Source organism: Meleagris gallopavo, chromosome 7, assembly GCF_000146605.3.
Source record: "Meleagris gallopavo isolate NT-WF06-2002-E0010 breed Aviagen turkey brand Nicholas breeding stock chromosome 7, Turkey_5.1, whole genome shotgun sequence".
Taxonomy (NCBI): Eukaryota; Metazoa; Chordata; class Aves; order Galliformes; family Phasianidae; genus Meleagris; species Meleagris gallopavo.
Window position 1 is genome coordinate 6908455 of NC_015017.2, and position 21927 is coordinate 6930381.

The window sequence follows — 21927 nt, forward strand, 5'->3', positions numbered from 1 at the left end:
TTGGGTAAGCAATTTTACTGTAAACATTAAGCACCATGTCTGCATAATTCGAGTGATAACACCAACTGTCAAAAATGCCAACAGACACAAGCAATCTAATTCCATTTGTAGGGTCACATTTCCATGGCATGCTATTAAATACATTTATTCTCTCCAAGTCACTTGTCTCATACACACCAACTTGACTTCCCAGCTCGTATAATAACACACAAGTTAACTTTTAGATTTTATAAGCTAAAGATAATGGTTTCCATAATTTCGTTAACATAAAAACAAGCTTATTTAAGTACTTAAAAAAATACCCAACAACTCGAGACAGACCAGGGAATTTACATGTTTGATAATGAATTGTAACTATTTTAACTTATATGCTTGTATTTCAAAGGTACATCAGTCTCGCAACTGAAAGTTAAGTTGTAGGATGACTGCATAGATGTCCGGTTTCAAAATTCTTTACCAGTGAATGAGTGTCATTCAGTACATTAACTATTACAGCTTTCCATCAGATGATGTCCTAGAGGCTAACACGTGCTTTCTCATGTCTCTCATTTAGGATGAATAAATGAGAAGCTTGATCTATGCCTATCCATGCCTGATTGGTTATAAGAAAATGCAAGATTTTCTAGCATAATCAATGTGATATTTCACAAGTACTATAGCTAATTAAAAACAAAAATTGCAAGGCCTAACCATCTTCACAGCACATCTGCAGTCCTCAATTCTATTGTTAACACGCAGCCGAATTAGAACTCTTTCACAGCACTCAGTACTTAGCATGGACATGTATGCACTACGTAGACACAGACACGTCCTTTGGATGTGCCTACAGCTTAAGGAGTCACAGAATTCCTCTTGTGCACCAAAGACCATTGCTGTGCTACTGATCATTTACATAATTGCTCACTGCACACCACGTGCTTTCCAAAATAACATTTGTCCAAATCTGTGTCTTTGCTCACATAAGGAATTGAAGTCATCCAGATGAGAGCTGACAACCACCCCTCAAGTCATTTGGTGCCACTTTCTCCAAAATACCATAGCATAACATATTCTACGCATATACACATACGTCCCATCATATTTTCACACGAAGTTTTAATTGCAGTAACTTCCTTATCCTAAGCTACAACCTGCTATACCTCAAAAAACCTTAAAACGGCAACTTAGGTACCTCAGCAGTTTTTTTTTTTTGCTTGTGTTTACTCTCACAACAGCTTAGCAGAGTCTTAGCATGCCCTTGTACTAAGTAACACTTCAGAATGAAAACTCAGTTTTATGTATTCTTCCCAATTATTTTCCTCAACACTCCAAATGTAAACAATTCACTCTATCAGTTAACCTGCTGCTGCACAAGGCTGCTAATTTCTTTGTTCAAACACAGCAATCTTAAATTTTTCAGTTATATGATAAAAACAGAAGATAATGGATTCTCCATTTTATTTTCCATATATTAACAACTGATTGGTTCTTAGAAGAGGAGCTCATAAATACCAATTTCAGGAAAATTCCTTCCACTCACTTACCTCCAGAAGTAGCTAAGGGTGTACAAATAGAGGAGTGGCAAATTCCAGAGAAACTTGAAATAGATTACTCCATATTTATAATACAATAGTACTAATCCTTCCTTGCAGCCAAATATTTTCAAGCTTTATTTCAATACTGAGAAGTGAAAGAGGTAGCTTACAGCGAACACTACCATTGGTCTCACTTTTGCATCATGTGATTGTGGGATGTAAGGTGATTCTGGGACTTGCCTTCTTCTATACACACACAGATGAATTCTGACATAAACCCGAGGAGACTTCTCATTTCCCAAGAGAGAAACAAAATCAACTAGTAAAGCTTTCAGGCATCTCAGGAAGAGAGCACGAGTTCTCTACATAATCTAGGGGTGAAACCCTGTTACTGTGAAAGTCACAAGTCCTACTTGCATCTGGGACACCCAGATCACAATGTTTTCAGTATTTCCCCCATTTCACAACAGAACTAGAATACCAACCATACTGGCTCATGTTTCAAAGAAAATGGTTTGAAAATGTGTCTTTTGGAGAATGATTTCTTTCTAAAACCTTAGAAAAACAGGAAAATATATATTTTAAGTTAGAGATTATTAACTTAATTTTCTCTCTGTAACAATTTTGAAAGACTGCAGAAGCAGCAGCTTGATACTACTCCTATTAAAGCAAAAAAGTTAATAGGAAATTTGAATATGCTTTCAGCATCACAGATGTCGGGTACGGAAAATGCATACTATACACGTAAAACGAATGATCTGGACTGAAGTTACTTTTACACTGTGTGTAGCAGACAAAAATGGAAGCTCATCTAACTGTTGTCCCAGGATACTCAACTTGATAGAATAACTTGGCCTCATTCAACCCTATGCAAGCTTCTTTTTTTCCTATGAGATGCCTCTTCCTAAGTACAACCGTATTTTCTTTTTACAGAGAACATGAAATGTTGTTGGGATACTTTCTCCAAGTCAGGAGAAAGGGGCTGGGGGCAGCTGTACAGTTTCCTTCCCATTATCCTACCTTCAAAGGAGATCGTTTCAAAGGAGCAAGGCAGACACAAATCTGGAAGAGAGTCTCAGACATAGCCTTCTAAAGGCACCTATTTTGATTTCAGTATGAGAAAATACAGTTGAAATATTCCCTCCAACTATGACTTCAAGAACTGCTTCTTTTAGTCCTGTTGTCAAAATCAAAGTCCGCTGAAAAGCTCAAGTACTCCTCTGGATGGGGATAGAAGATTCCCTCCTTCTGCTACCTGTAGGCTTCTAGTTGTCAGGCCTTCTCCTCTCCACCTTATCTCACAGAAATTGCCAGCTCTGGTCAATTATCTTATATTGCAATTGATTCTCGTACACATTGCTATGAGGAGAAACATCTGCTAATTTCTTCCCCAGTACATAGGTTGTCTGAGCCAAAATTTCCTCTACAGCCAAATAATCTGCCCACCCATTGTTCTTAAAACGCAGCTACACCAAAACCAGTCAAAGTAAGAAAAAGTTGCTCACAAAACAGAAAAATACATAAATCAGTATTCAGAAAATTTCATGGCAGTAAAACAACCACATGAAAATAAAATGAACATTGCTGAAATAGAGGGTTGTCTTAGATAAAAATTCAATAAATGAACCTGTACACACTACCATTTGTGGACACAAGAAACTCTTTAGAGGGTAGACGCTTTATTTTGGAAACAGAACTACTGGCAACTTCAGGAGAAAGTTGGGAAAATTAAGTTCTGGAATTCCCTGAGAGAATCTGCTGTTACCAATCCTTTTCTGAAAAAAATGAAACAAGATTAAAACTATCAGGTAAAGCTATTAAAAGATAATAAATTATAACAATGTGATTCTCCTGCCTTGTTCTTTGCAACCTCATCTGTATTTGAAGGAGGCATGTGTGCAAGTTAAGAAAAAGCAAATGTTAATTTTAAAATCCTAAACATTAAAACATCTGAAAATTTTAGTAAACTAATGATAAACAAAAAACAGAAACAAAAATTAATAGTGACTAAGAGTGGATTGTATTTTTGACCCAAGTTACAAGTTCACTTACTGCAGAACACAGCAGTAGCCCGAGCAGCACAAACTGCTGCCTTCTCCAGTGTTCAGGCACATCTTCTACTTCCCTTGAAATTTAGCTGCAAAAGCCTTGAGGTTGCAATAAGACTGGCAAACTTATTTTTCATTCCTTGGAGACTAAACACAGACTGTTTTGGAACTTGACTTTGAAACTGGATGAAAGTCACAGCTGTAATGGCGAAGCTGAGTTGCTCTTCCAGTTCACATGGAAAACAGCTTACAGAGCACAGTTATTTCAGGAGCTCCTCAGACTGCAACAAAAGGCAAGCCGTGTGTGGGTGTCAGCACAGAGAAAGTCTCCACTTTCTGCCACAGCTGCTAAGCAGAGTTGATGCAATTTGTTAAATGCATTCCTCCAGCAGCATAAGCTTTCTTGCTCATATAATCCGAAACCCTCTGGCTTGCTGTATTACAACATAGCGTTTTCCTGCATGCTGCTTTTCAGCCAGTTAAGATGGCATAACTAACAGCACCAGAAACAAACATTCTGAAGGAGAAGAGATTCCCTCCTCCAAGCAGTTCTGTACTCCCTGGCCAGCACACAGAGAATCCCTCCTCCGCTTCCAGCATACACTCAGCATTCTTATCCTCCACGAACTGGCAGTTCTGTTCATGACTGGGTAACAGTGATAAGCAAGAAGGAATAGCAAATGTTGTGCATTAACATCCAGGAGGTACTTGAGAGTAGAAAAAGCCCTAAGCTCTCTGATCAATGGGACAAATGACTTCATTTGGTATAAGAGATGAGATCTGCTCAACTCGTACAACTCAAACAACAGCACTTGAAGGCAACGCAACAACAGCTTACCCTTCCTTAATAAACAAAGGAAATAGCAGGTTTAAATTCCATTGAGGAGCAACAGGTAAGAGTAAGCAATCTCAAGTAAGATGCTCCTTTCATTAACACTAAAAATACAACTTTGAAAACAAAGTTTGAAAGACAGCTTTCAGTTCTCCCAGTCTTGCTGCAATAGTTAACATCCCTGAGCACAGAAAGAAGCCTGCCTCCATAACTGGCCACACACAGCTCACAAATATTCTCGTATCTCAGGTTATGCTCTAAATAGTCAACAAATCCCCTCAGCTTATGAAATACAGCACTAAGACATAGCGCTTCTTCCCCAAAGTAAAGGAAGAAAAATAAAGCAACGTAATTAGCACTTTTAGTGAATTTACAAAGTAGGAAGTACTTTCTCACAGACCACGGCAATTATTTCCACATTGAGTTTCTTCCAAAACCACTGATTCATAATTTTAATTTTATACATAGTTATGTATAATTAAGGAATTTCCAGCTAACACTAAACCTCTTTTATAATTTAAGTTCCTATAGACATGCATTTGCTAACAGTTTGAATGCAAGTATTTTCTAGACTACAAACACTCGATAATCACAAAACAAGACAGAAAGAATAAAGCACATAAATATTTACATTCTATCCCACGTGTACAAATACATTGCATATTAATAGTGAAATCAGAATTTTTCTTTAGAATTTACATTAACATTTTCTCCTCAGAAGATCAGTCTCTGACTATACCACTGCTTTACCTCACTTTCTGCTCTGTGATGTAGTGTTAGACCTCATATCCCATGCGGCAACTGCTATATGTCTTCCGTTGCCTATCAGGGTTTAGCCTGATAGAGTACTAAATAGTTTCCAAATCACAAGTCTTAATGGTATCATAAATGTTGTAGACTCTTTCAATTGCTTCCAAACAGTTCTACTTCTATAATTCCACCACAAAAAAACAATCTTAGTTTACATTCTTTACCTAAATTCCACTTTCTATGGAAAATGCATGCCTCGTAAGTCAACAGTTGCCCAAACTGCTGAAGAAAAATCCAGATTCCATAAGCTCAAATAACACACTAAGGAGTTCAGGATAGTTGCCCAGAGTAGTCTCCAGCATCCTCCCAGGAGCTGTGCATCTCAATTTATGGTGGTAGCTTTTTCTTTTTTTCCTGCCTGTTAAACGTGACTATCAGTGAAGCAGTTGCACAAACCGAACAAAACCAAACACCGCTACTACAGGCTGCTCAGGACAAGCACAGACTACAGGATGAGGCAGGCAGAAGCTGTGAATATGTTCAGAATCACCAAGGTTGGAAAGGACCTCTAAGATCATCTAGTCCAGTCACACAACTGCAGACATTAGCTCCTCATTAAACCCTATCCACTAGTACCTCATCTGTTGTTCTCATTAGGTCCTTCTTTACTGTTTTACTTCCTTGTTTACAGTCCAAGATGACCAAATTCCCTTTTGTCCTACAGAACAATACTATAGATCTGCATAGGAACCCTGAAGTTCCCCAATATGTGAGTAGAAACTCTGGCTGCTGCTAGCAGAGCAGCAACACGCAGCATTTCTCCACAGCAGTGGCCAAAACCAATGTTGAGACCTGGCAGAGAGGGAACAATACTCACAATATTCCTTCCTTAGAGTTTCCAAAACATATTAAGTCTTTGTCTGGCATACCAGAAGCAATGCATCACACAGATTCTTCCAGGCTGCATTAAAAGAACACTTTTTTTTCCTCATCTCTAGAGTCTAACACATGCTGGGGCAAAGTGCCAGGCATCAGAAAAGTGGAGACAACAACACATATGGGTTTTCAATGCATTACATCAAAAGGCACATAATTAACAGCTCAGCTTCAAATTCAATTGCTAATACTTAGTGTACAAGCAGGGAACTGAAGGAAGCTACAAGTACTTGCAAATTTTTTTTTTTCTTCTGATGGCTCTAAGGTTAGTGGTCAGCATTTTTCAGACATTAAGTGCATAAGTATGGCAAGCCTACAAGAGTAACTATATCCCTGACAAGAAAAGGGAGCTCCTTTATGAGTTGACTTTGATTGCCACAGCATTCTCTCTTATATTTCCACATTGCCAGTTTTGCAGTAAACCATCTTGGAATACTTAATTTTCCCCCCCAAAAAATTGATTTTTAATCTCACTTTTTCAAGGATGTTCAGTACATGGTTCAATCCACTGTCAAACTGGAACCTTAAGTACATACAAAGTTATCAGTTCATTAATTGAATTTAGGCAGAGCAATTGTTCACCAGACTCCTGGAAAAAAGCAGTAAATTTAGTGTGCTCGTATGTTTATGAAACTTCTGCCATGGGAGAACTTAAGGTTTCGCTTCTGTGATTTGTAAACCATCTCTAACTGTTTTCAATGCAAAACAGAAAGCTCGTGTTCAAAACAGCATGAGATGGTTTTGCAACATCATAGGCCTTCGGAGATTGTACTTATTGTAACTTATTCAAACCGTGTAGAACGTCAGCCTTTCAGAGTTCACATCTTTCTGAACAAGCTCCATTGTACATGTTCATTGGTGTAATTCTCTGAACAGATCTTTAGCCACGTATTTTCACATCTAAAACTTCTAGAAGCTTCAAACAAACCTACTTTGCTCAGTCATCACACAAACACGCAGGGAGCCATGCAGCCCTTTCCCTGTACTCAGAAGTACTGTAAGAAGGTTTCAAAGAACAGGAGTTCAGTGGTCATGTACAGTTCCAACTGAAAGGAAATAATAGAAATACCTCACTATACACAGCAGTGAAAATCGCCCTTATAATACCCAGTGGAATTTGCAAATGCCTCACAAATAGCATAGAAGTAATTTATTTAAAGAGAAAAAGGAGTTTTTAGAGTAAACATAGAAATCAAGTTTGCTATACATCACATTTCTCAACACTTCTCAATGAAATATGTCAGAGTGGAAAAAACAACTTAATAGCCTAAGGAGAAATATAACATCACAATATTAAGTTGCTCTTACTCTTCCCTATTTATTGTTTTATTTTCAACTCAAATTTCTTTATTTTCAAAAGCCTCTTTCATTTTCCTTACTGTTACACATCTTAGTAACAAGTCCAAACTACATGATGAGAAAAACAGCTAAGAAATATAACATCTACACACCGTGGAAGAACATGAATCCTATAGTCATTTCTTGCTATGCTTCAAATGTCTGCTATCTGGGCTGAGGGAATAAAAAGAATTCAAACTTAATAGTCTGAATTTATAAAGCATGAAGTTGTGAATTTTCTGTTCAACATTAAATAATGGCAAAACTAAATCATACAGGTCCAACCCTGCTAACTCTCTAACAGGCAGGAGGTGCAACCAATGAATTAAGACTGCTGATGCTTCAGGTGAGACTCCTTCATTCCTACTAACTTAAAATTACTGTTTCTATGGCTGTCATAAGAACCATGCACTAAATACTAGATTCATTAGAGCAGATGGGCTCAAGTGCAGTTACTACCATTATTATGTCACAGAGCCAAGAAGCCACAGAAGAATTTAAGATGTTAAAATAGCAGAGACTTCAAAGGCTAAGGCAAACAATTTATGCAATTTTACTGCTTTTGGAATTAATAACAAAATACAACCTTAAATACTACTCACATAACATGTCAAGTTATGCCTTTATACCTGACAAAAAACTGTAGATATCCAGACTAATGCCATATGCACACCTGCATGTAAAAGCAGGCATGTGATTCAAACAAGTCCATTTAGATAAACAGTTCAAAAACTCATCAACACTTGCAGTTCCAAAAATACTGACTACTAGTTACAGTTGACAGCTCTGTTGATTCTGAACTGTTCTTTCAGAAGCCTGTGACTCATTTACCAGCCTCTGGAGTAAGGTGAATTCACTTTTAGAAATAAAAAAAAAAAAAAACGACATTTTGCCAACCACAAGAAATCATGTTCTTTTTTGACTCCAGCAGAACCAAATAATGAAAATGAAAGTTCAGTGCCAGTTATGCTCAATACATATCCACAAACAGTCTACATACATCTTCTCAAACATGAGAGGAATACAACAGCCAAGGATGTGATTCGATTTCTCATACTTAACTTACCCTCACTTCTGTTTAAATACATGATTTTTAGTCCTTTATAATTTAAATGAGAACTTACTGTATAAAGGACTTCTAAAGTCATAGCTATCATTTCCCCTATACTCACATTACTACTTGACAGAAGTATGCTTCAAAGTTTCACTAAGGTCAAACTTTAAAAATCACCCATTTCCAATCATCTGTTAGTTCATAATAACAATAAATGAGACCAGAACAGCTATTTTCAGCTATAACATCTTGACTTGTTGGTAGCAACACCACCCAAATTCCTCTAGACTTATTGAATCTCACAGATTTGCCTTTTTTTTTCCTCTTGTTGGTTTTTATTTTTTATTTTTTTTAATTAAGTAATCCAATCCTTACAGATGAGTGTAAACCATACCAAAAAAACATAATCTTGCAGTAATGGTCTCCATGATTATTTCATTGGGATAAAATGTTAAGTGTCGTATTGCTAGGAATTACTTATGTACCAACTTATATCATGTCTGGAATCTAAGAGCACAAGATTTGAAACTGAAGATCACCCATTTGGTCATAGACCCCGTGAAGGCAATGCCCCAAAAATTGAACAAATATACATGAGGGCTGCTGTAAAAGTAATGCCTACTATTTCATTATGTTGACCCACAACACGAGAGGAGGATTGATGGTATGTAAGCAGAGGTCGAACCGTTCCACCAATATTCCATTACATTTTGTTACCATGTGACAAATGGCAGCAGAGGGGCAGTGTGACAAAATGCCATCTGCAATGGAAACGCACATGAAGCAAAGGAGCATCGCTGAATTCCTCCTCACAAAATCACTTCCCAGAATCAAAGATCCACTTCCTTACTACTTCACATTTACATTTAAGAAAGCAAGTCAGCATACGCAAGAATTTTTCTTTGAGCTCTCCATGATGGCTACAACTTACCATCGGCAATGTTCTGCTGATTCAACTGCATCCTACTCCAAGTTTCTCCTTCTTCATGTCAGAAAGCTCCAACCGTGTCTGGCAAACCATTTGTTCAAACACCACCTAATTCTACCAGGTCTGTGAATTAACCTGTTAATAACCTCTAACTCACAGCTGATACTGAAATTTCTTTTCGGATTACAAGTGAGCATCCATTGTTTTGTGCAGTGGCCAAAAAAAAAAAAACCACAGAAATTCAACTAGCCATAGACATATAAAGCCTGGCTTTTGTTAACATTAGAAGGCACTGTATTATCATGTGTTAGTTTACCTTTTTACAAGTTTATTTTCTTAGTATTGTTAGTTATTCTTTCTAAGATATAACATGTAACCATAGCTTTGCTAAGAAACCAACCTTGCACCAGCTTTTTGGAGAACTCTTTCAATCAACTGCTTTCTCAAGTATTTTTAAACAACAAATTTGAGCAGGGTATAGGCATAGTATGGCATGCATCAATAATGAAGCGTGAAATTCAGGGCAGGCTCCAATAATAAAATGCATGCCTTTGGTTTTAAGTAATATTCAGATATTTAACTTCAACCATCTTTGAGAACTGTTCTTTATTAATGGCGCTCCACATCAGTCTCTCTTCTTTTCACCCAATCCACAGAAGTGAAAGAGAGAAAAATGCAATATGTATACTAAATATAGGAATGCATCAGTGCCCTGGATATCATCAGTGAAGCTATAAAAAATATTTTCACAAGTGCTAATTCTTAATTTAAATTGGTAAAGTCAAAGGAATTTTAACAAGTTCAGACAGGTAAGCCTTCACAGAAGCTGAGTTTTAGACATTCCTGAAGCTTGTACTATTGAGCATCAATAACAACATTTCTACAGCACTACAGCGGGCTCCTAAAATGTTTTTAGAATATATTAAGAATTACAAACTATTTCTGCTACTTACTGCATGTAATCTTCAGAATTAAGTCCGTCAGATCCAGTCTTTGTGACCGATATAGTCCTCGCTTGCTAATTTCATCAAATCTGTTAATAAATAAAACAAATAGAATTTCCAATTACAACGTAAAATATATATATATATATACACACACACACACACTTTGTCTTCCTCTTGTATGACTGTCGCATGGAAATGTTTATATATAGAGCAACTTTCAGAATTTCTATGTATGACTATGAATTGCGTTCTTAAATCAGGATATCCACTGTTTGCATTTCTTAAAATAAACCAATCACTGGGATAGCAAAACCTTCAGCATAGCAGATGGAAGTTAGGTTTCACAAGCAATGCCATAACATGTAGTACCAAGTTCTGTCTGACAAGATTTTGCAAGCAGTATGGCAGTCCAGTCCAGTATCTAAAGCTGAGCTACAGACAAAAGGAGCTAGAGGTGCCATCCTAGAGAAGACAAAGCAACTGCTCCGTCTCCTTCCAAGTGAGGAGGGAGGACTTGACAAATCTTCTGGGTGAATTAAAGCTGTGGCCAAATCCTCAGCTACAGTTTGACAGCCCATACAGACCTAGACAGGTTTTATCAAAGCCCAGGTAGCTGACACAGCCCAAATGACTACATGCTGCCTAACTGCATTCATACTGCATTCAGCAAGAAAAAAAAGAAGAAAGGAAGACATGTTGCATATTGTAAACTCTAAATTTTTTTTTAAAAAAATGCATTCAATACACAGGTCACACTCCATCCTCTGGCACACATACAGGCAAGTGATAGCCAGAAATGTTTCCCCTCTGCTTGCTAGCTACTCAGAGTGCTAACTAACCAAACAAATCACAGTAGGTAAAATGAAATTAACAGCCACACAAAGAACCTAGCTAGAAACACAGACTTCGTAAACTTCATTTATTCTAGACAGGATTTCTCCATGTGCTTACATCTGGACTACTTAAAAAAATCCTGTTCTGCAACCAAAGTGAATGGAAATAGTTAAGAAAGCCAGGATTGGACAAAACCGATGAGTCACTACAGAGCAATCCAAAGGGATACAGAGGTCTTCCACTCACTAGAACGAGGGCTGAAACAGTTGCTGATTTATTCTCCTAGAATCCCAATAAGGGGCACTCTCAGGGGAGCAGAGGACAAGAGACTTTGCCACGATTGCAGCTACAAAAGTGACTACAGTAAGAAATTCTGGCAAATGTTACTGGCTGCAACAGTAAATCAGAAACCTTTGAGAACAGTAAAGTTTGAGTATTGCTTCAAAATACTCAGAAACCTTTGGGAATGCTAGTGTTGGTAAATAAGCAAAACATAATTCCAGTGGAATAGCTGGTATGAATTTGCAAGTATACTAAGTGTATTTATTAATTGATTTATTCATATGCATTCTTTCCAATCAAAAAGTTTGCTAGATTTATGTAGGGGACCCAAGTTACAATTAAGATGTTCAAATGGAGCACTTGGTGTACTTACAAGACTCTAGATGACTTAGTTACAGAAGAAGCTAAAATGAAATTCAATAAAAACACAAAAGCTTGGCAAGCCACTTCTTTGCTCTCCCATAATCTAAAATGGAAGCTTTTAGTCTGTGTGACAGGGGTAAATTCTCTTCAGCAGTACTCCTGGAAGTCACCACATAAACGTTTCTGCGTGAGTCATGCAGAATTTGTGGTCTTTGAGTCCTTGCAAGATGACTGCGTGCAGTCCAGACACTTATAGTGGGAAATATCACCCTGAGACCTCCACTCATTAGACTCGTAGCACACAGCTGCAATTTAAAGCAACTGAGACTTAACTTATTAGGACAAGTAGCAATTACAAGTTGAAATCAAAAACCATGGATTTCAAACTATGCAGTTGTAAATGGCGAGTTGAGAAAGGCAACAGAAATGAGACACATCAAGCTTATGGCTGAAAAAGGAGATGGCACTTTGGGTGCTACAAGCTCATGACATACAGAAGTCCAGATAAAAATTAAGTTCATGAACGAACAGAGCTGTCTTTTGTTAGCTGTGATTTCATCACACTCCTGCTGGTCACAAATTCACCATCACACACATTAGCATCACACTCAAAACTCCGCAACATATGGGTAAATTACCTATTTTATTACTCCTAAGTAGAAACAAAAAGAACTACAATTTGCTTTCACTTATTTCTTCAAAAACCCTTCTGATCTGACTCTACTTATCAATTCTGTCGTCTCATCAATACATTTCTGCAGATGCCTTTCTGATCACTGATTGTTTGATGAAGGTTCTCAAATCCACATAACCAAAAAAAAGGTAAATTACTGCAAGACTTTCTGACATCCAACGACTAAGAAAGGACATTTAATCATTAAAGCAGTTGAGGCATTTTGCAGGCCAAACCATTTTCCCTTTCTACAGTAACATATATCACCACTTTTTAACGTTTTTAATGGCACACGCATTTCCAATGGGGAAAGTAATTACAAAACTGTATAAAATAACTGCACCAGATGCTGACGAAGAGGAGCCCCTGAGATATCATAGACTGGAAGCCACAGTTGATCCAGGAAGCCAAGCTGGAAAACATGACTGGTGCTGTGGGTAACATTCAAACATCTGCCTTTCTTCCAGAATGAAGAAAAAAAATACACACCCTGGAATTTTTTAGAGCTACATACATGGATGCATATTTTCAAAATGTGAACTGTTACTGTTTTCTGTCTGCTTTTTAAGTAACCTCACTTCAAGTGCAGACATGGCTCTTCTTTTTTGTCTAGAAAGGATGACTAATATGATCCTAGTTGGAAATGTGCAGCTTTGAGTATGTTATTCTGTGTTTTGCATCAACTGTCCACACTGAGATGGGAATTATTAATCATTGCAGCAGTCTGCCACACACAAATAGATTTATTTAACAGATGTAAGATTTAAGTAGCATTCTCCACTCACGATGAAAAATTTGAAGTCAATGCAGTGAAATAAAAATAAAAGTAAAAAAATCGGTGCAGACTATTTTAAATGGAAATGTGAGGAATTGCCCTAAGCAGCCTCTGCATTCCTGTCTTTTACCCTGGGAAGACACCACACTGGGCAGTCTTGGGCGAAAATAAAGAATTCTGTCTGCTCACAAAGAATGAGGAGCATGGAACTCATTAGCCATCACCTTCGGAAAGACAACTCCTTGCTTACTCCTCACATAGAATGAGCAAATCTGACAAAAATCATACACAACAGCACAATTGCTATCAAGGAGCCTTTTTTCTGTTTGATTTCCAATGATGATTAGAATCATGATTTGAGAGACGAGTTGTTGACTTGCATCCAAGTATAAAGGATTTTTTTTATAGATATTGTTGAGAATGTGGTAGAAAATGAACAGAAATAGCTGGAAAGTTCTTAGACTTGAACACGGTTTGGGTAAGTGTTATTGAGCTATAGGATGACAATTTCTGTACTGATCTTTTTCCTGGAACAAGTGCAAGAAAACCCCACAGAAGTTAGTTTTTTTTTTATTTCAAAACCAAAATACTTGCAGAAAGACCATCTCTTTAAATGATCGAAGCATTAAGTAATCTCTCTCAAAGCATTATTAAAATACCATTCCCATAACATCAGTTGGTCCTACAACCACCAAGCAGAAAAACAGCATAAATGGAATCTTTCATTTGTAGGCTTACTACACAGCTAGAAATACTCTAGCAGGTTGTAATTTTTTTTTTTTTTTAAGGATAATAATACATTGTAATATGCTTTGTGGTGCTTTTTGGCTTCAGCTTATTTCAAAAATAGGCCAGTATTCCCATCTTAACGAAGTTATTACAGCTGTAACATATTTTATGATACTGCTGTCAGAATAAGCTTACACGGCAGATGACTTCCTTCTTTTATAGAAGGATTTAGAAGTACCAGTTAAGGATTATGTCATCACAGCTTTATGGTAAGAAGAGGAAGTAGAAGTGAGTGTCAGTCACAGATGGGATACTACAAATGACAGACAGAACTGCAAGGGAATAAGCAAAGAGAATAAGACAATTTCAAGTCAGAGCTAATCCACTGGTCAAAAATTGAGTATTTGGAGCTATCTCAGGGTTAAGAGGAGTTACGAAGACGGCCAGTCATTTTTTACTTTTATTTTGTTACGATTCGGGTTATGATGGGCTTGGAGGAATGCAGAGAGCTCAGTGCAAATACTAGAGATAATATTTTACCAAAAATTCTAAACTTAAGGCTTAAAGCTTCTTGCAATTTTTAGTTGTTAATATAACTTAGTTGAAACCAAGAGCACTCTAATGGAACTGAACTACAAGTAAATAGGAGATAAAATGCTTTCTAGTCTAAAGCAATAGAAATAGCAGTAGATAACACCAGGTTTTTTAGGACCAACTCAGAAATGGGAGGTGGAGTCACAGACCCTCCTGGATGTGTCCAAGAATCATGTAGACGTTGTACTGAGTGATATGGTTTAGTGGGAACTACTGGTTATAGACAGACAGTTCAACAGGATGATCTTAGATGTCTTGTGCAACCTTGGTGATTCAACAATTCTATGAACATACACTGTAAAGAAGTTTACAAGATCATACTCCTATTTCCAGTCTTGGTGAACTCATGTAGAATATTATAATTCCTGACAGAAATGACAATGCTTACACTTATTTTTGAAACAGTTAAGGCGTTATATACTTAAATTCTTATGAAAAATAGTATAAGATGTCTGTGTATCAAACTTGTCATTACACTGCACAGTAGGATTACCAATTTCTCCATATGCATGAGTCTAGCTCCTGCATTTCAAGTCCAAGTAACCTTTTCAAAATTTTTATTCAACTGTAATTCACCACATAAATAGAAGTGGGTTTTACATAGTCAGCCTCATAGAAATTCAGATGAATATTCTCAATGCCATGAAAGACACCAGCATACTTAAATACTCAGATGATGCAGTTTATTCCTTGGTTTGAGGTATAGACATTGCCTCATCTCAAAAATAACTTAAAGGAATTATGGGCTGGACTCAATTCTCTCTATACACACATAGAATTCTTACCAGAATTGTTCTGTTCCATCTTTTTTTGTTTAACCAAGTCATCAATAATTACTTTAAGTAACAGAAATGTAAGTAATAGACATGGCAGCATTCATGCCATTACTTTACTGCAGCAGGAATAGTTTGACAAATTTAACTGAATATAATTTTCAAAAGGACAGTACATCCAGGAGCTCTTTTACTCCTAGACTGCATCTTCCAGCCTAGAAACTAATCTGAAAAAGCAAATGACAAACTGTCTTCGCTGATTAGAAGTAAATTAGTTAAGTGAAAAGAAGTAAAATAGGATTCATTTGGAAGGAAATACCCCAGGAGCCATGACTATAACCAATAAAACACTTCACTTACAAAATCAGCTGTTGGATGTAAAAAAAAAAATTGTGCTGCCATTTATTTTAGTCTGTAAAAATGTGTCTAAATACAATCATGGCATGTTATTGACTTGTTTATTCCTTTTTAAGTTTTGTCAAATTTGTTTTTATCCACTCTCCTCTCACTACAAAAAGATGGGAAATCATGATGTTTCACTAAAAAGAGCCCAAGTTAAATGGAATTCCCTCTTCTATAAGACAAATATATATGACTTAGGATAAATCACATTTGAACTTACAAAAAAATTCCCAGTCTATAGCCAATCACACCCTCCTTTTAGAGGACGTGAATATGAATAAAAATCTGCTGACACTTCTACACTAAGTTCGACTGTTCCCATTCCTTCACACCCCTTAGCCATGAGCACATGCTCTGTGCTCAGATCTGGTAGGTGAGAATGGAGTTTCAACTAGGGGAAAGTTTTCACAACATTTTGCGTCGTAGTTCACATCAGGATTACATGTCCATTAATAAATACGAGCACAAAAATGTATACAGTAGGGCATATGGACTTCTTATTTTTACTGGTCAGTATCAGTTTTCCAAGTTAACATGCAAAGAGGCAGAGGAATTAATGAAATACATTTCTAGCTAAGATCACTTTTCTATTACAATTCTAACCTAGGAGAATAACAGGAAGTTTCAGGTTCCCTTCTGTATCCTCTTAAAATTTAGTCTCTTTTGACTCTGCGGTCCATAAATACTTTCATACCTTCATACTTGGTCTTAGTGTTTTCCAGTAATTTATTCTAATATAAACATCAGTTTAGCATTCTTTTCAATTAAAGCAATGTTCCAATCCTTTCTGTTGGAATTTTTTCTTTCCAAAGAGGTTTTTTTTTTTAGTCCTGCTAAGCTAACCTTACTGCTTTCTTTTTCTTCACAACGTTCCTTCCCTAAGGACCTAATCCAACTTTCATTTATTAATACGACTACATACACACAAGGGATCAATTAATAACATTTCAGTTTAATAGGAGACAAATAATATGGTGGGGAGGGGAAGGCAAGATAACCCACTGTCAGCATTTTATTTTTTTAAACCTGCTTCTCACCCCTCTCAAAATACAGCCAATTTACCTACTGATCAGCTGCCATATAACAAGACTGATGAAAGCTTAAGGTGTGTGTTGGGATTTCCTCATCCTTTTAGCATTACCCTCTTAGTAGTTTTGGGATAAAGGCTAAACTCTAAATGATTCCATTTTAAACCATGAAGTTGCCACATGCTTAGAGACAAGCACTGGTAAAACAAAAACGTACAGAGCACTTAAAGAGACTATGAAGTGCTTTCTGTATTGGTGCTACTATTGGAACTGAGTACCAGAATACACATATACTTAAGTATTCTCCCTACTGCAAAGAACCAATGAGCATATATTTAGAGTGACTAAAATTTATTAATTCTGTGCCAAAACCAGTCATGGAAAAAGCTACACCATAGTTAGTCCTTACTTGCAGCCTGGCTCCCGTGGGATGACAATTGTTTTCTGCCAGTAAAAACAAAATTGCCAGATGTGAACAACTGACTGGGATTTTTTGATAGGGTTCTCTCCCCTGGCACTGCTAATAGCACCACTGATGATTCACTTTTCCTCTTAAGAGTTAATATGAAAGAATCATCTGTGAAGGATTCAGACATTACTACAGGAAGTTTCTGCAGTTCACACTGTGGCACATTCATGCATGCATTTTTTTTTTTTCAATTAACAAACATACGCCCTGAAAAACGCAATACTGATAAAGTAAGTCAGTAAGTCTGTTTTTACAACGCACATTATATACATAATAAATCTAAATCAGCCACTCCCACTTAGAAAGGAAGATACAATGTATAGCTCTAGAAAAAAATAGACGGTTAAAAGAAGCATGTTAAAAAATATCCGGGTGGGGAAAACAAGGAAAAAACAATTTTAAGTGAAGTGTCTGTAGAACATAAGGAATTTCACCAGACATGCTGAATTGTCTATGTATACGAAATATCCACCAAGTTTTGCTTGATACGAAATAGTGAAGGAAGTACTATGGAAGTAGGCTGAAAGAGGGTGATATATAGAGACAGGAATGGGTTGGTTGGTTTGTTTTTAATGAAAGAACTAGAAGTAAATAATTAATGAGGACACTCAAAACATATTAAAGGAGATAAATGCGGCAGACTGTTAAGCTGTTAAGTACCAGCACAACAACCCCATCACCAGGATTCACATCCTGATGGCCACTAGAAGTAAATTGACAGCCCACATAAACTTCAATAAAACAGAGCAACCTTCCCATGGCACAAGTTCGCTAGAAGCTCTTTCAGTCCTTTTTCAGAAGCCAAGAATTCTCTACAGTCCTTCCTGAAGTGAAACCATCTCATTCAGAAATGCGTTTTTGTCACTGGCCTCTAGTGATCCATTCTTCCTTCATCTTCTCACCATACACATGCACTTGTATTCTTTTCTAATTCATTCTATCAGGATTAAAAACATACAAAACCAGCCATTTACTTCCTTAACAGTATATAAACTATTATCTGTTTTTGTCATTTCAGTGAAGATGTGCCTATGAAAAATTATCAAAGCAAAAGAGCAAAAATCCCTGGGCATTTTCATAGGCTACACTTCTGGTATAGTTCCAGGAGCTGCAGGTAAGACTCACCTAGAGCTGCCTATATCACAACAGTTTTCTTCAACTGAAGATGTGCAGTTTTATTGAAATAGCTGTACTTTTCTTGATATTAATTAGCAAATCACTGCTTAAACAAGTTACTATTGAAATCAACTATCCTTTCACAGCAACATTAATCTTCTTAACTACCACAATGCTTGAGAAACAAACCAGAATACACTCCTCTAAGTCAAACACACTTATCAGTAAGAAATGCTGGTATTTACCTGTACTGTGTTGTTGAAAACAATAATGGAAGATAACAGAACTATGAAAACTATTTGTAGTTCTATTGGAATGACAAGAGTACTGACGTGAAAAACAAATTTTAGAGACTGGGTTTTAGAACACAGCTTCTTGAAACTCCCTATCTGCAAGTGCAAAAGACGCAAAGACAAGGCAGGGGTGCTACACAAATCCTGAGTGACTGCAACAGACTCCGCAAGCAAGCAGGCTGGCGAGCCCATAGGCAACAGCAATTTCTGCCAGCTGTTGTCTAGCACATCAGCCATACTTGTTACAGAGAAACGTTCGTCTTGCATCCTCTCAACTCAGTACAAGTACATAAAGAGAAAGGCTCAGAATCCTGAGCACCAACACCTAAGCAGAGATCAGCAAAACAAATTATGATCAGTTGGGAAGGCCTGAAATTATGGAAATTGAAACTGCCCTGTTTACTACGGATAATAAATGAACTTAATTATTTCCTAGATAGTACGATGTCTTTTTAAAATGCATTCTAAAAGACTAAGCTGCTTTACATACATGCGGACAGAAAAAGCATTGAAATATTAGGTAAAGTTTCTACTGTTACTTTTTTGTTCTTCCAGATCTAAAGAATTTAAGTATTATTGAATAAGCTGTCTTCTGCATAGCAAAAAATTTAACCCTTGGTTTGTTTACATTATGATAATCCAACTTCTCCCCCAACATCTGGGTATGAGGAGTCTACTGGAAGCTTATCTGCTGAAACCAGAGAACTAATGAGTAACATTGAGCAAGTCTGAAAAGTACTCAAGGCAAGAAGCTTAGACTGCTAGCAGTGCCAATTTAACATATTCAAAATGCCTTTTTTGAACAAGCATTTATATTAATGATTATTACAAGGATGTGGGAACACACTGAAACTCTTCTGTGTAGTGCTGTTTTTTTTTTTTACAGAAGCAATAACTGTAGATATTAAATTAAAACTATTTTATAATATTATTAATATAGCTTCTTCAAGCAGTAGAGCTAAGTAAATCCAAAGGTTGGTAGAAAAATATTAGGATACAAGTTCATTTTGGTACTGGAATTTAAACTGAATCATTAGGATTATCATATTCAGGGGAGCGTAGGAAATGTCAAGCAAAGGAGAAGATAGATTTTAAATCCCAGTTCGGTTCACTAACTGCGGCCACCGCCATGTCAGTAGCGCTTCTCTCCTATAGCTCAGCTCCAGGCGATGCCAGATGCCCAGCAGCACGTTATCCCCACTCGGAGGCGCTAGCCCAGCCTTAGACACAAAGCGGAGATAATGATAGCACGAACCGACACTGACCCCTGGTGCCAGCCGAGCCATTCGCACTGGGACAAGGGTCCAACGTTACAGCCCACTGATGGGTTCTAACGCTTCTCTGACCGTAAGATTAACAGTGCTGCATCAGGGAGTAACTATAGGGAAAAGAAAGGACACGGCAAAAATGTCAAAGCAAGTTCTAAAAACCAGAAGACAGTGAGTGCCCGTACCACCAGCATTTTTCCTTCAAGATACTTTTTCCGAAACGGTGGTACTGGCTGTCATACTCTAAAGCAATTTGAACTGCAGCTAAAATCAAGAGATGACTACATTTGTGAGAAAAGCATTAAGACTGTCTTTGCCAGGATGTGCAGCTTACACAGCGGGCAGGCACAGCAGTGGTCCATACTCAGATCAGTGTTCAGACTGTGGCTGCCACGAGCTCATCCTGCTGCAGCCACTACAATCCGTAGTTTGTGCCCTGAGGAATCACTGTGTGCTAGGAATTTAGGCTACTTCTCCAAGGCAAATTGATCCTAGGCAGCAAGGCATTCAGCCCAGGCTACAGGTTTTCTTAAGTAGAAGTAATGCCTGCTCTGTTACAGGACACAGCCCACTGTCAGGAATATCAAAGACAGGTCGGAAAAATATGTATCCATAATCCCCACAGTAATTCAATTACTTCTCCAATGCTGTGAATAAGCAATTGGAGTACAACGACTGTCTTCATTATTAACAAACAAGAGTTTGTATTACCTTTGGTGCCACTACTAGCTGCTATCCCAAAAGTTTGGGACAGACACACAACCCTGCCATAATTCCATTGCCAGCCTCACTCTTCCCTCATGTAACTAGCCAAAGGAGAACTCTTTCCTAAGTGTAGCTGTTCTGTGCATTATCTTTGCAGCATGTTCTCATTCCCATAAGACACTCTGCAGCCAGACTGTTGTAATAATATTTTTTGCAAGAACAGACTTGGAAAATAATGGCTTTTATTACTGCATCTTTGTGCCAGTGCAGAAAGAATCCTAACTAACCAGATGTTTCTTATTTCTTTTTATAAGCTGCATTTTGGCTTTCAGTATTTCTGAAAGTTGAGCGTTTCAAACAAAAAGGTTATTGTGTTACCCTTAAGAAACGCAAAGATTTTAAAACCAATACCTTATTGGGACCTCTAGAACTACACCAGCCCTCCCCACAGAGCAGACTTTTTGGTTAATTCCTGTAACCCTATCTGCTACTCAGAAACTCAGAAACAGCAAGAAGCTCTGGAAGTCTCATGAACGGAAAAGCATTCATTATGAGAACAACTGAGATTGAGTTAAGTTAAAACAGTGAAACCCCAGAACTACATAGAGCCCTAACTTTTGCAGAGGAAAACACAGGCAAGTATTAAGGATACGAGCATGTGTTTAGGGAAGTGGAGCACAACACCATATACCTTGAAAACCAAGCATGCTTTGTCATATCTGTGCAAAGTGATTTCAATTTAACTGAGATGGTAAGATTTATTTAGTACCTTATTTGCTTCAGAAGGCATTACGGATGTTTCTGATTTCCCTGCTTGCAAAAGATGCCAATACACTTCAGTTCTCTAATCTCTAACTTATGCTTTAAGAAAATCTAAGTATAGAAGGTACTTTATTTACAGCAGCTGATCTTACTGTCTACTTTTCAAATTCAGAGCATGGCTTTACAAGAATGCTACTTGAATTATGGATGGTCTTGAGTCCTATGTTACAAGTCTATACAGCCTCTTTAGAATAGCTAACTGAAAGGATGTGGAAAATTAAGTGAAATTCTCATACCCTAACAGGCAAGACAATGAATTCATTGGAGTAGAGGAATTAAACTAATCAGCAGCAAACAGATGGGCAGCAAGCAATACCGAAGGAAAAACCCACCATATCTTCTGCATAAGTTTACTGTGCAGTTCACCATTTAAAAAATATCCTTCACAGTGCAGTACACAAAGACTTAACTCAACCATTCCTCTTTGGCTTATTTTCCTCTGGATTTTTTTTTT

General features: G+C 37.3%; 1 protein-coding gene across 2 annotated transcripts in view; it reads right to left on the reverse strand.

Annotated features, from left to right (window-relative positions):
• The window catches only part of COL5A2 (collagen type V alpha 2 chain), a 160234-nt gene that overhangs the window by 114783 nt on the left and 23524 nt on the right, over positions 1-21927 (reverse strand). For both annotated transcript variants that reach the window (XM_010713349.3, XM_010713347.3), the window contains exon 2: positions 10354-10433. Coding sequence is in view for 1 of the 2 variants with exons in the window: in XM_010713347.3 (XP_010711649.1) it covers positions 10354-10433 (80 nt within the window). In the remaining variant the exon portion in view is untranslated. The remainder of the gene's footprint in view (positions 1-10353; positions 10434-21927) is intronic.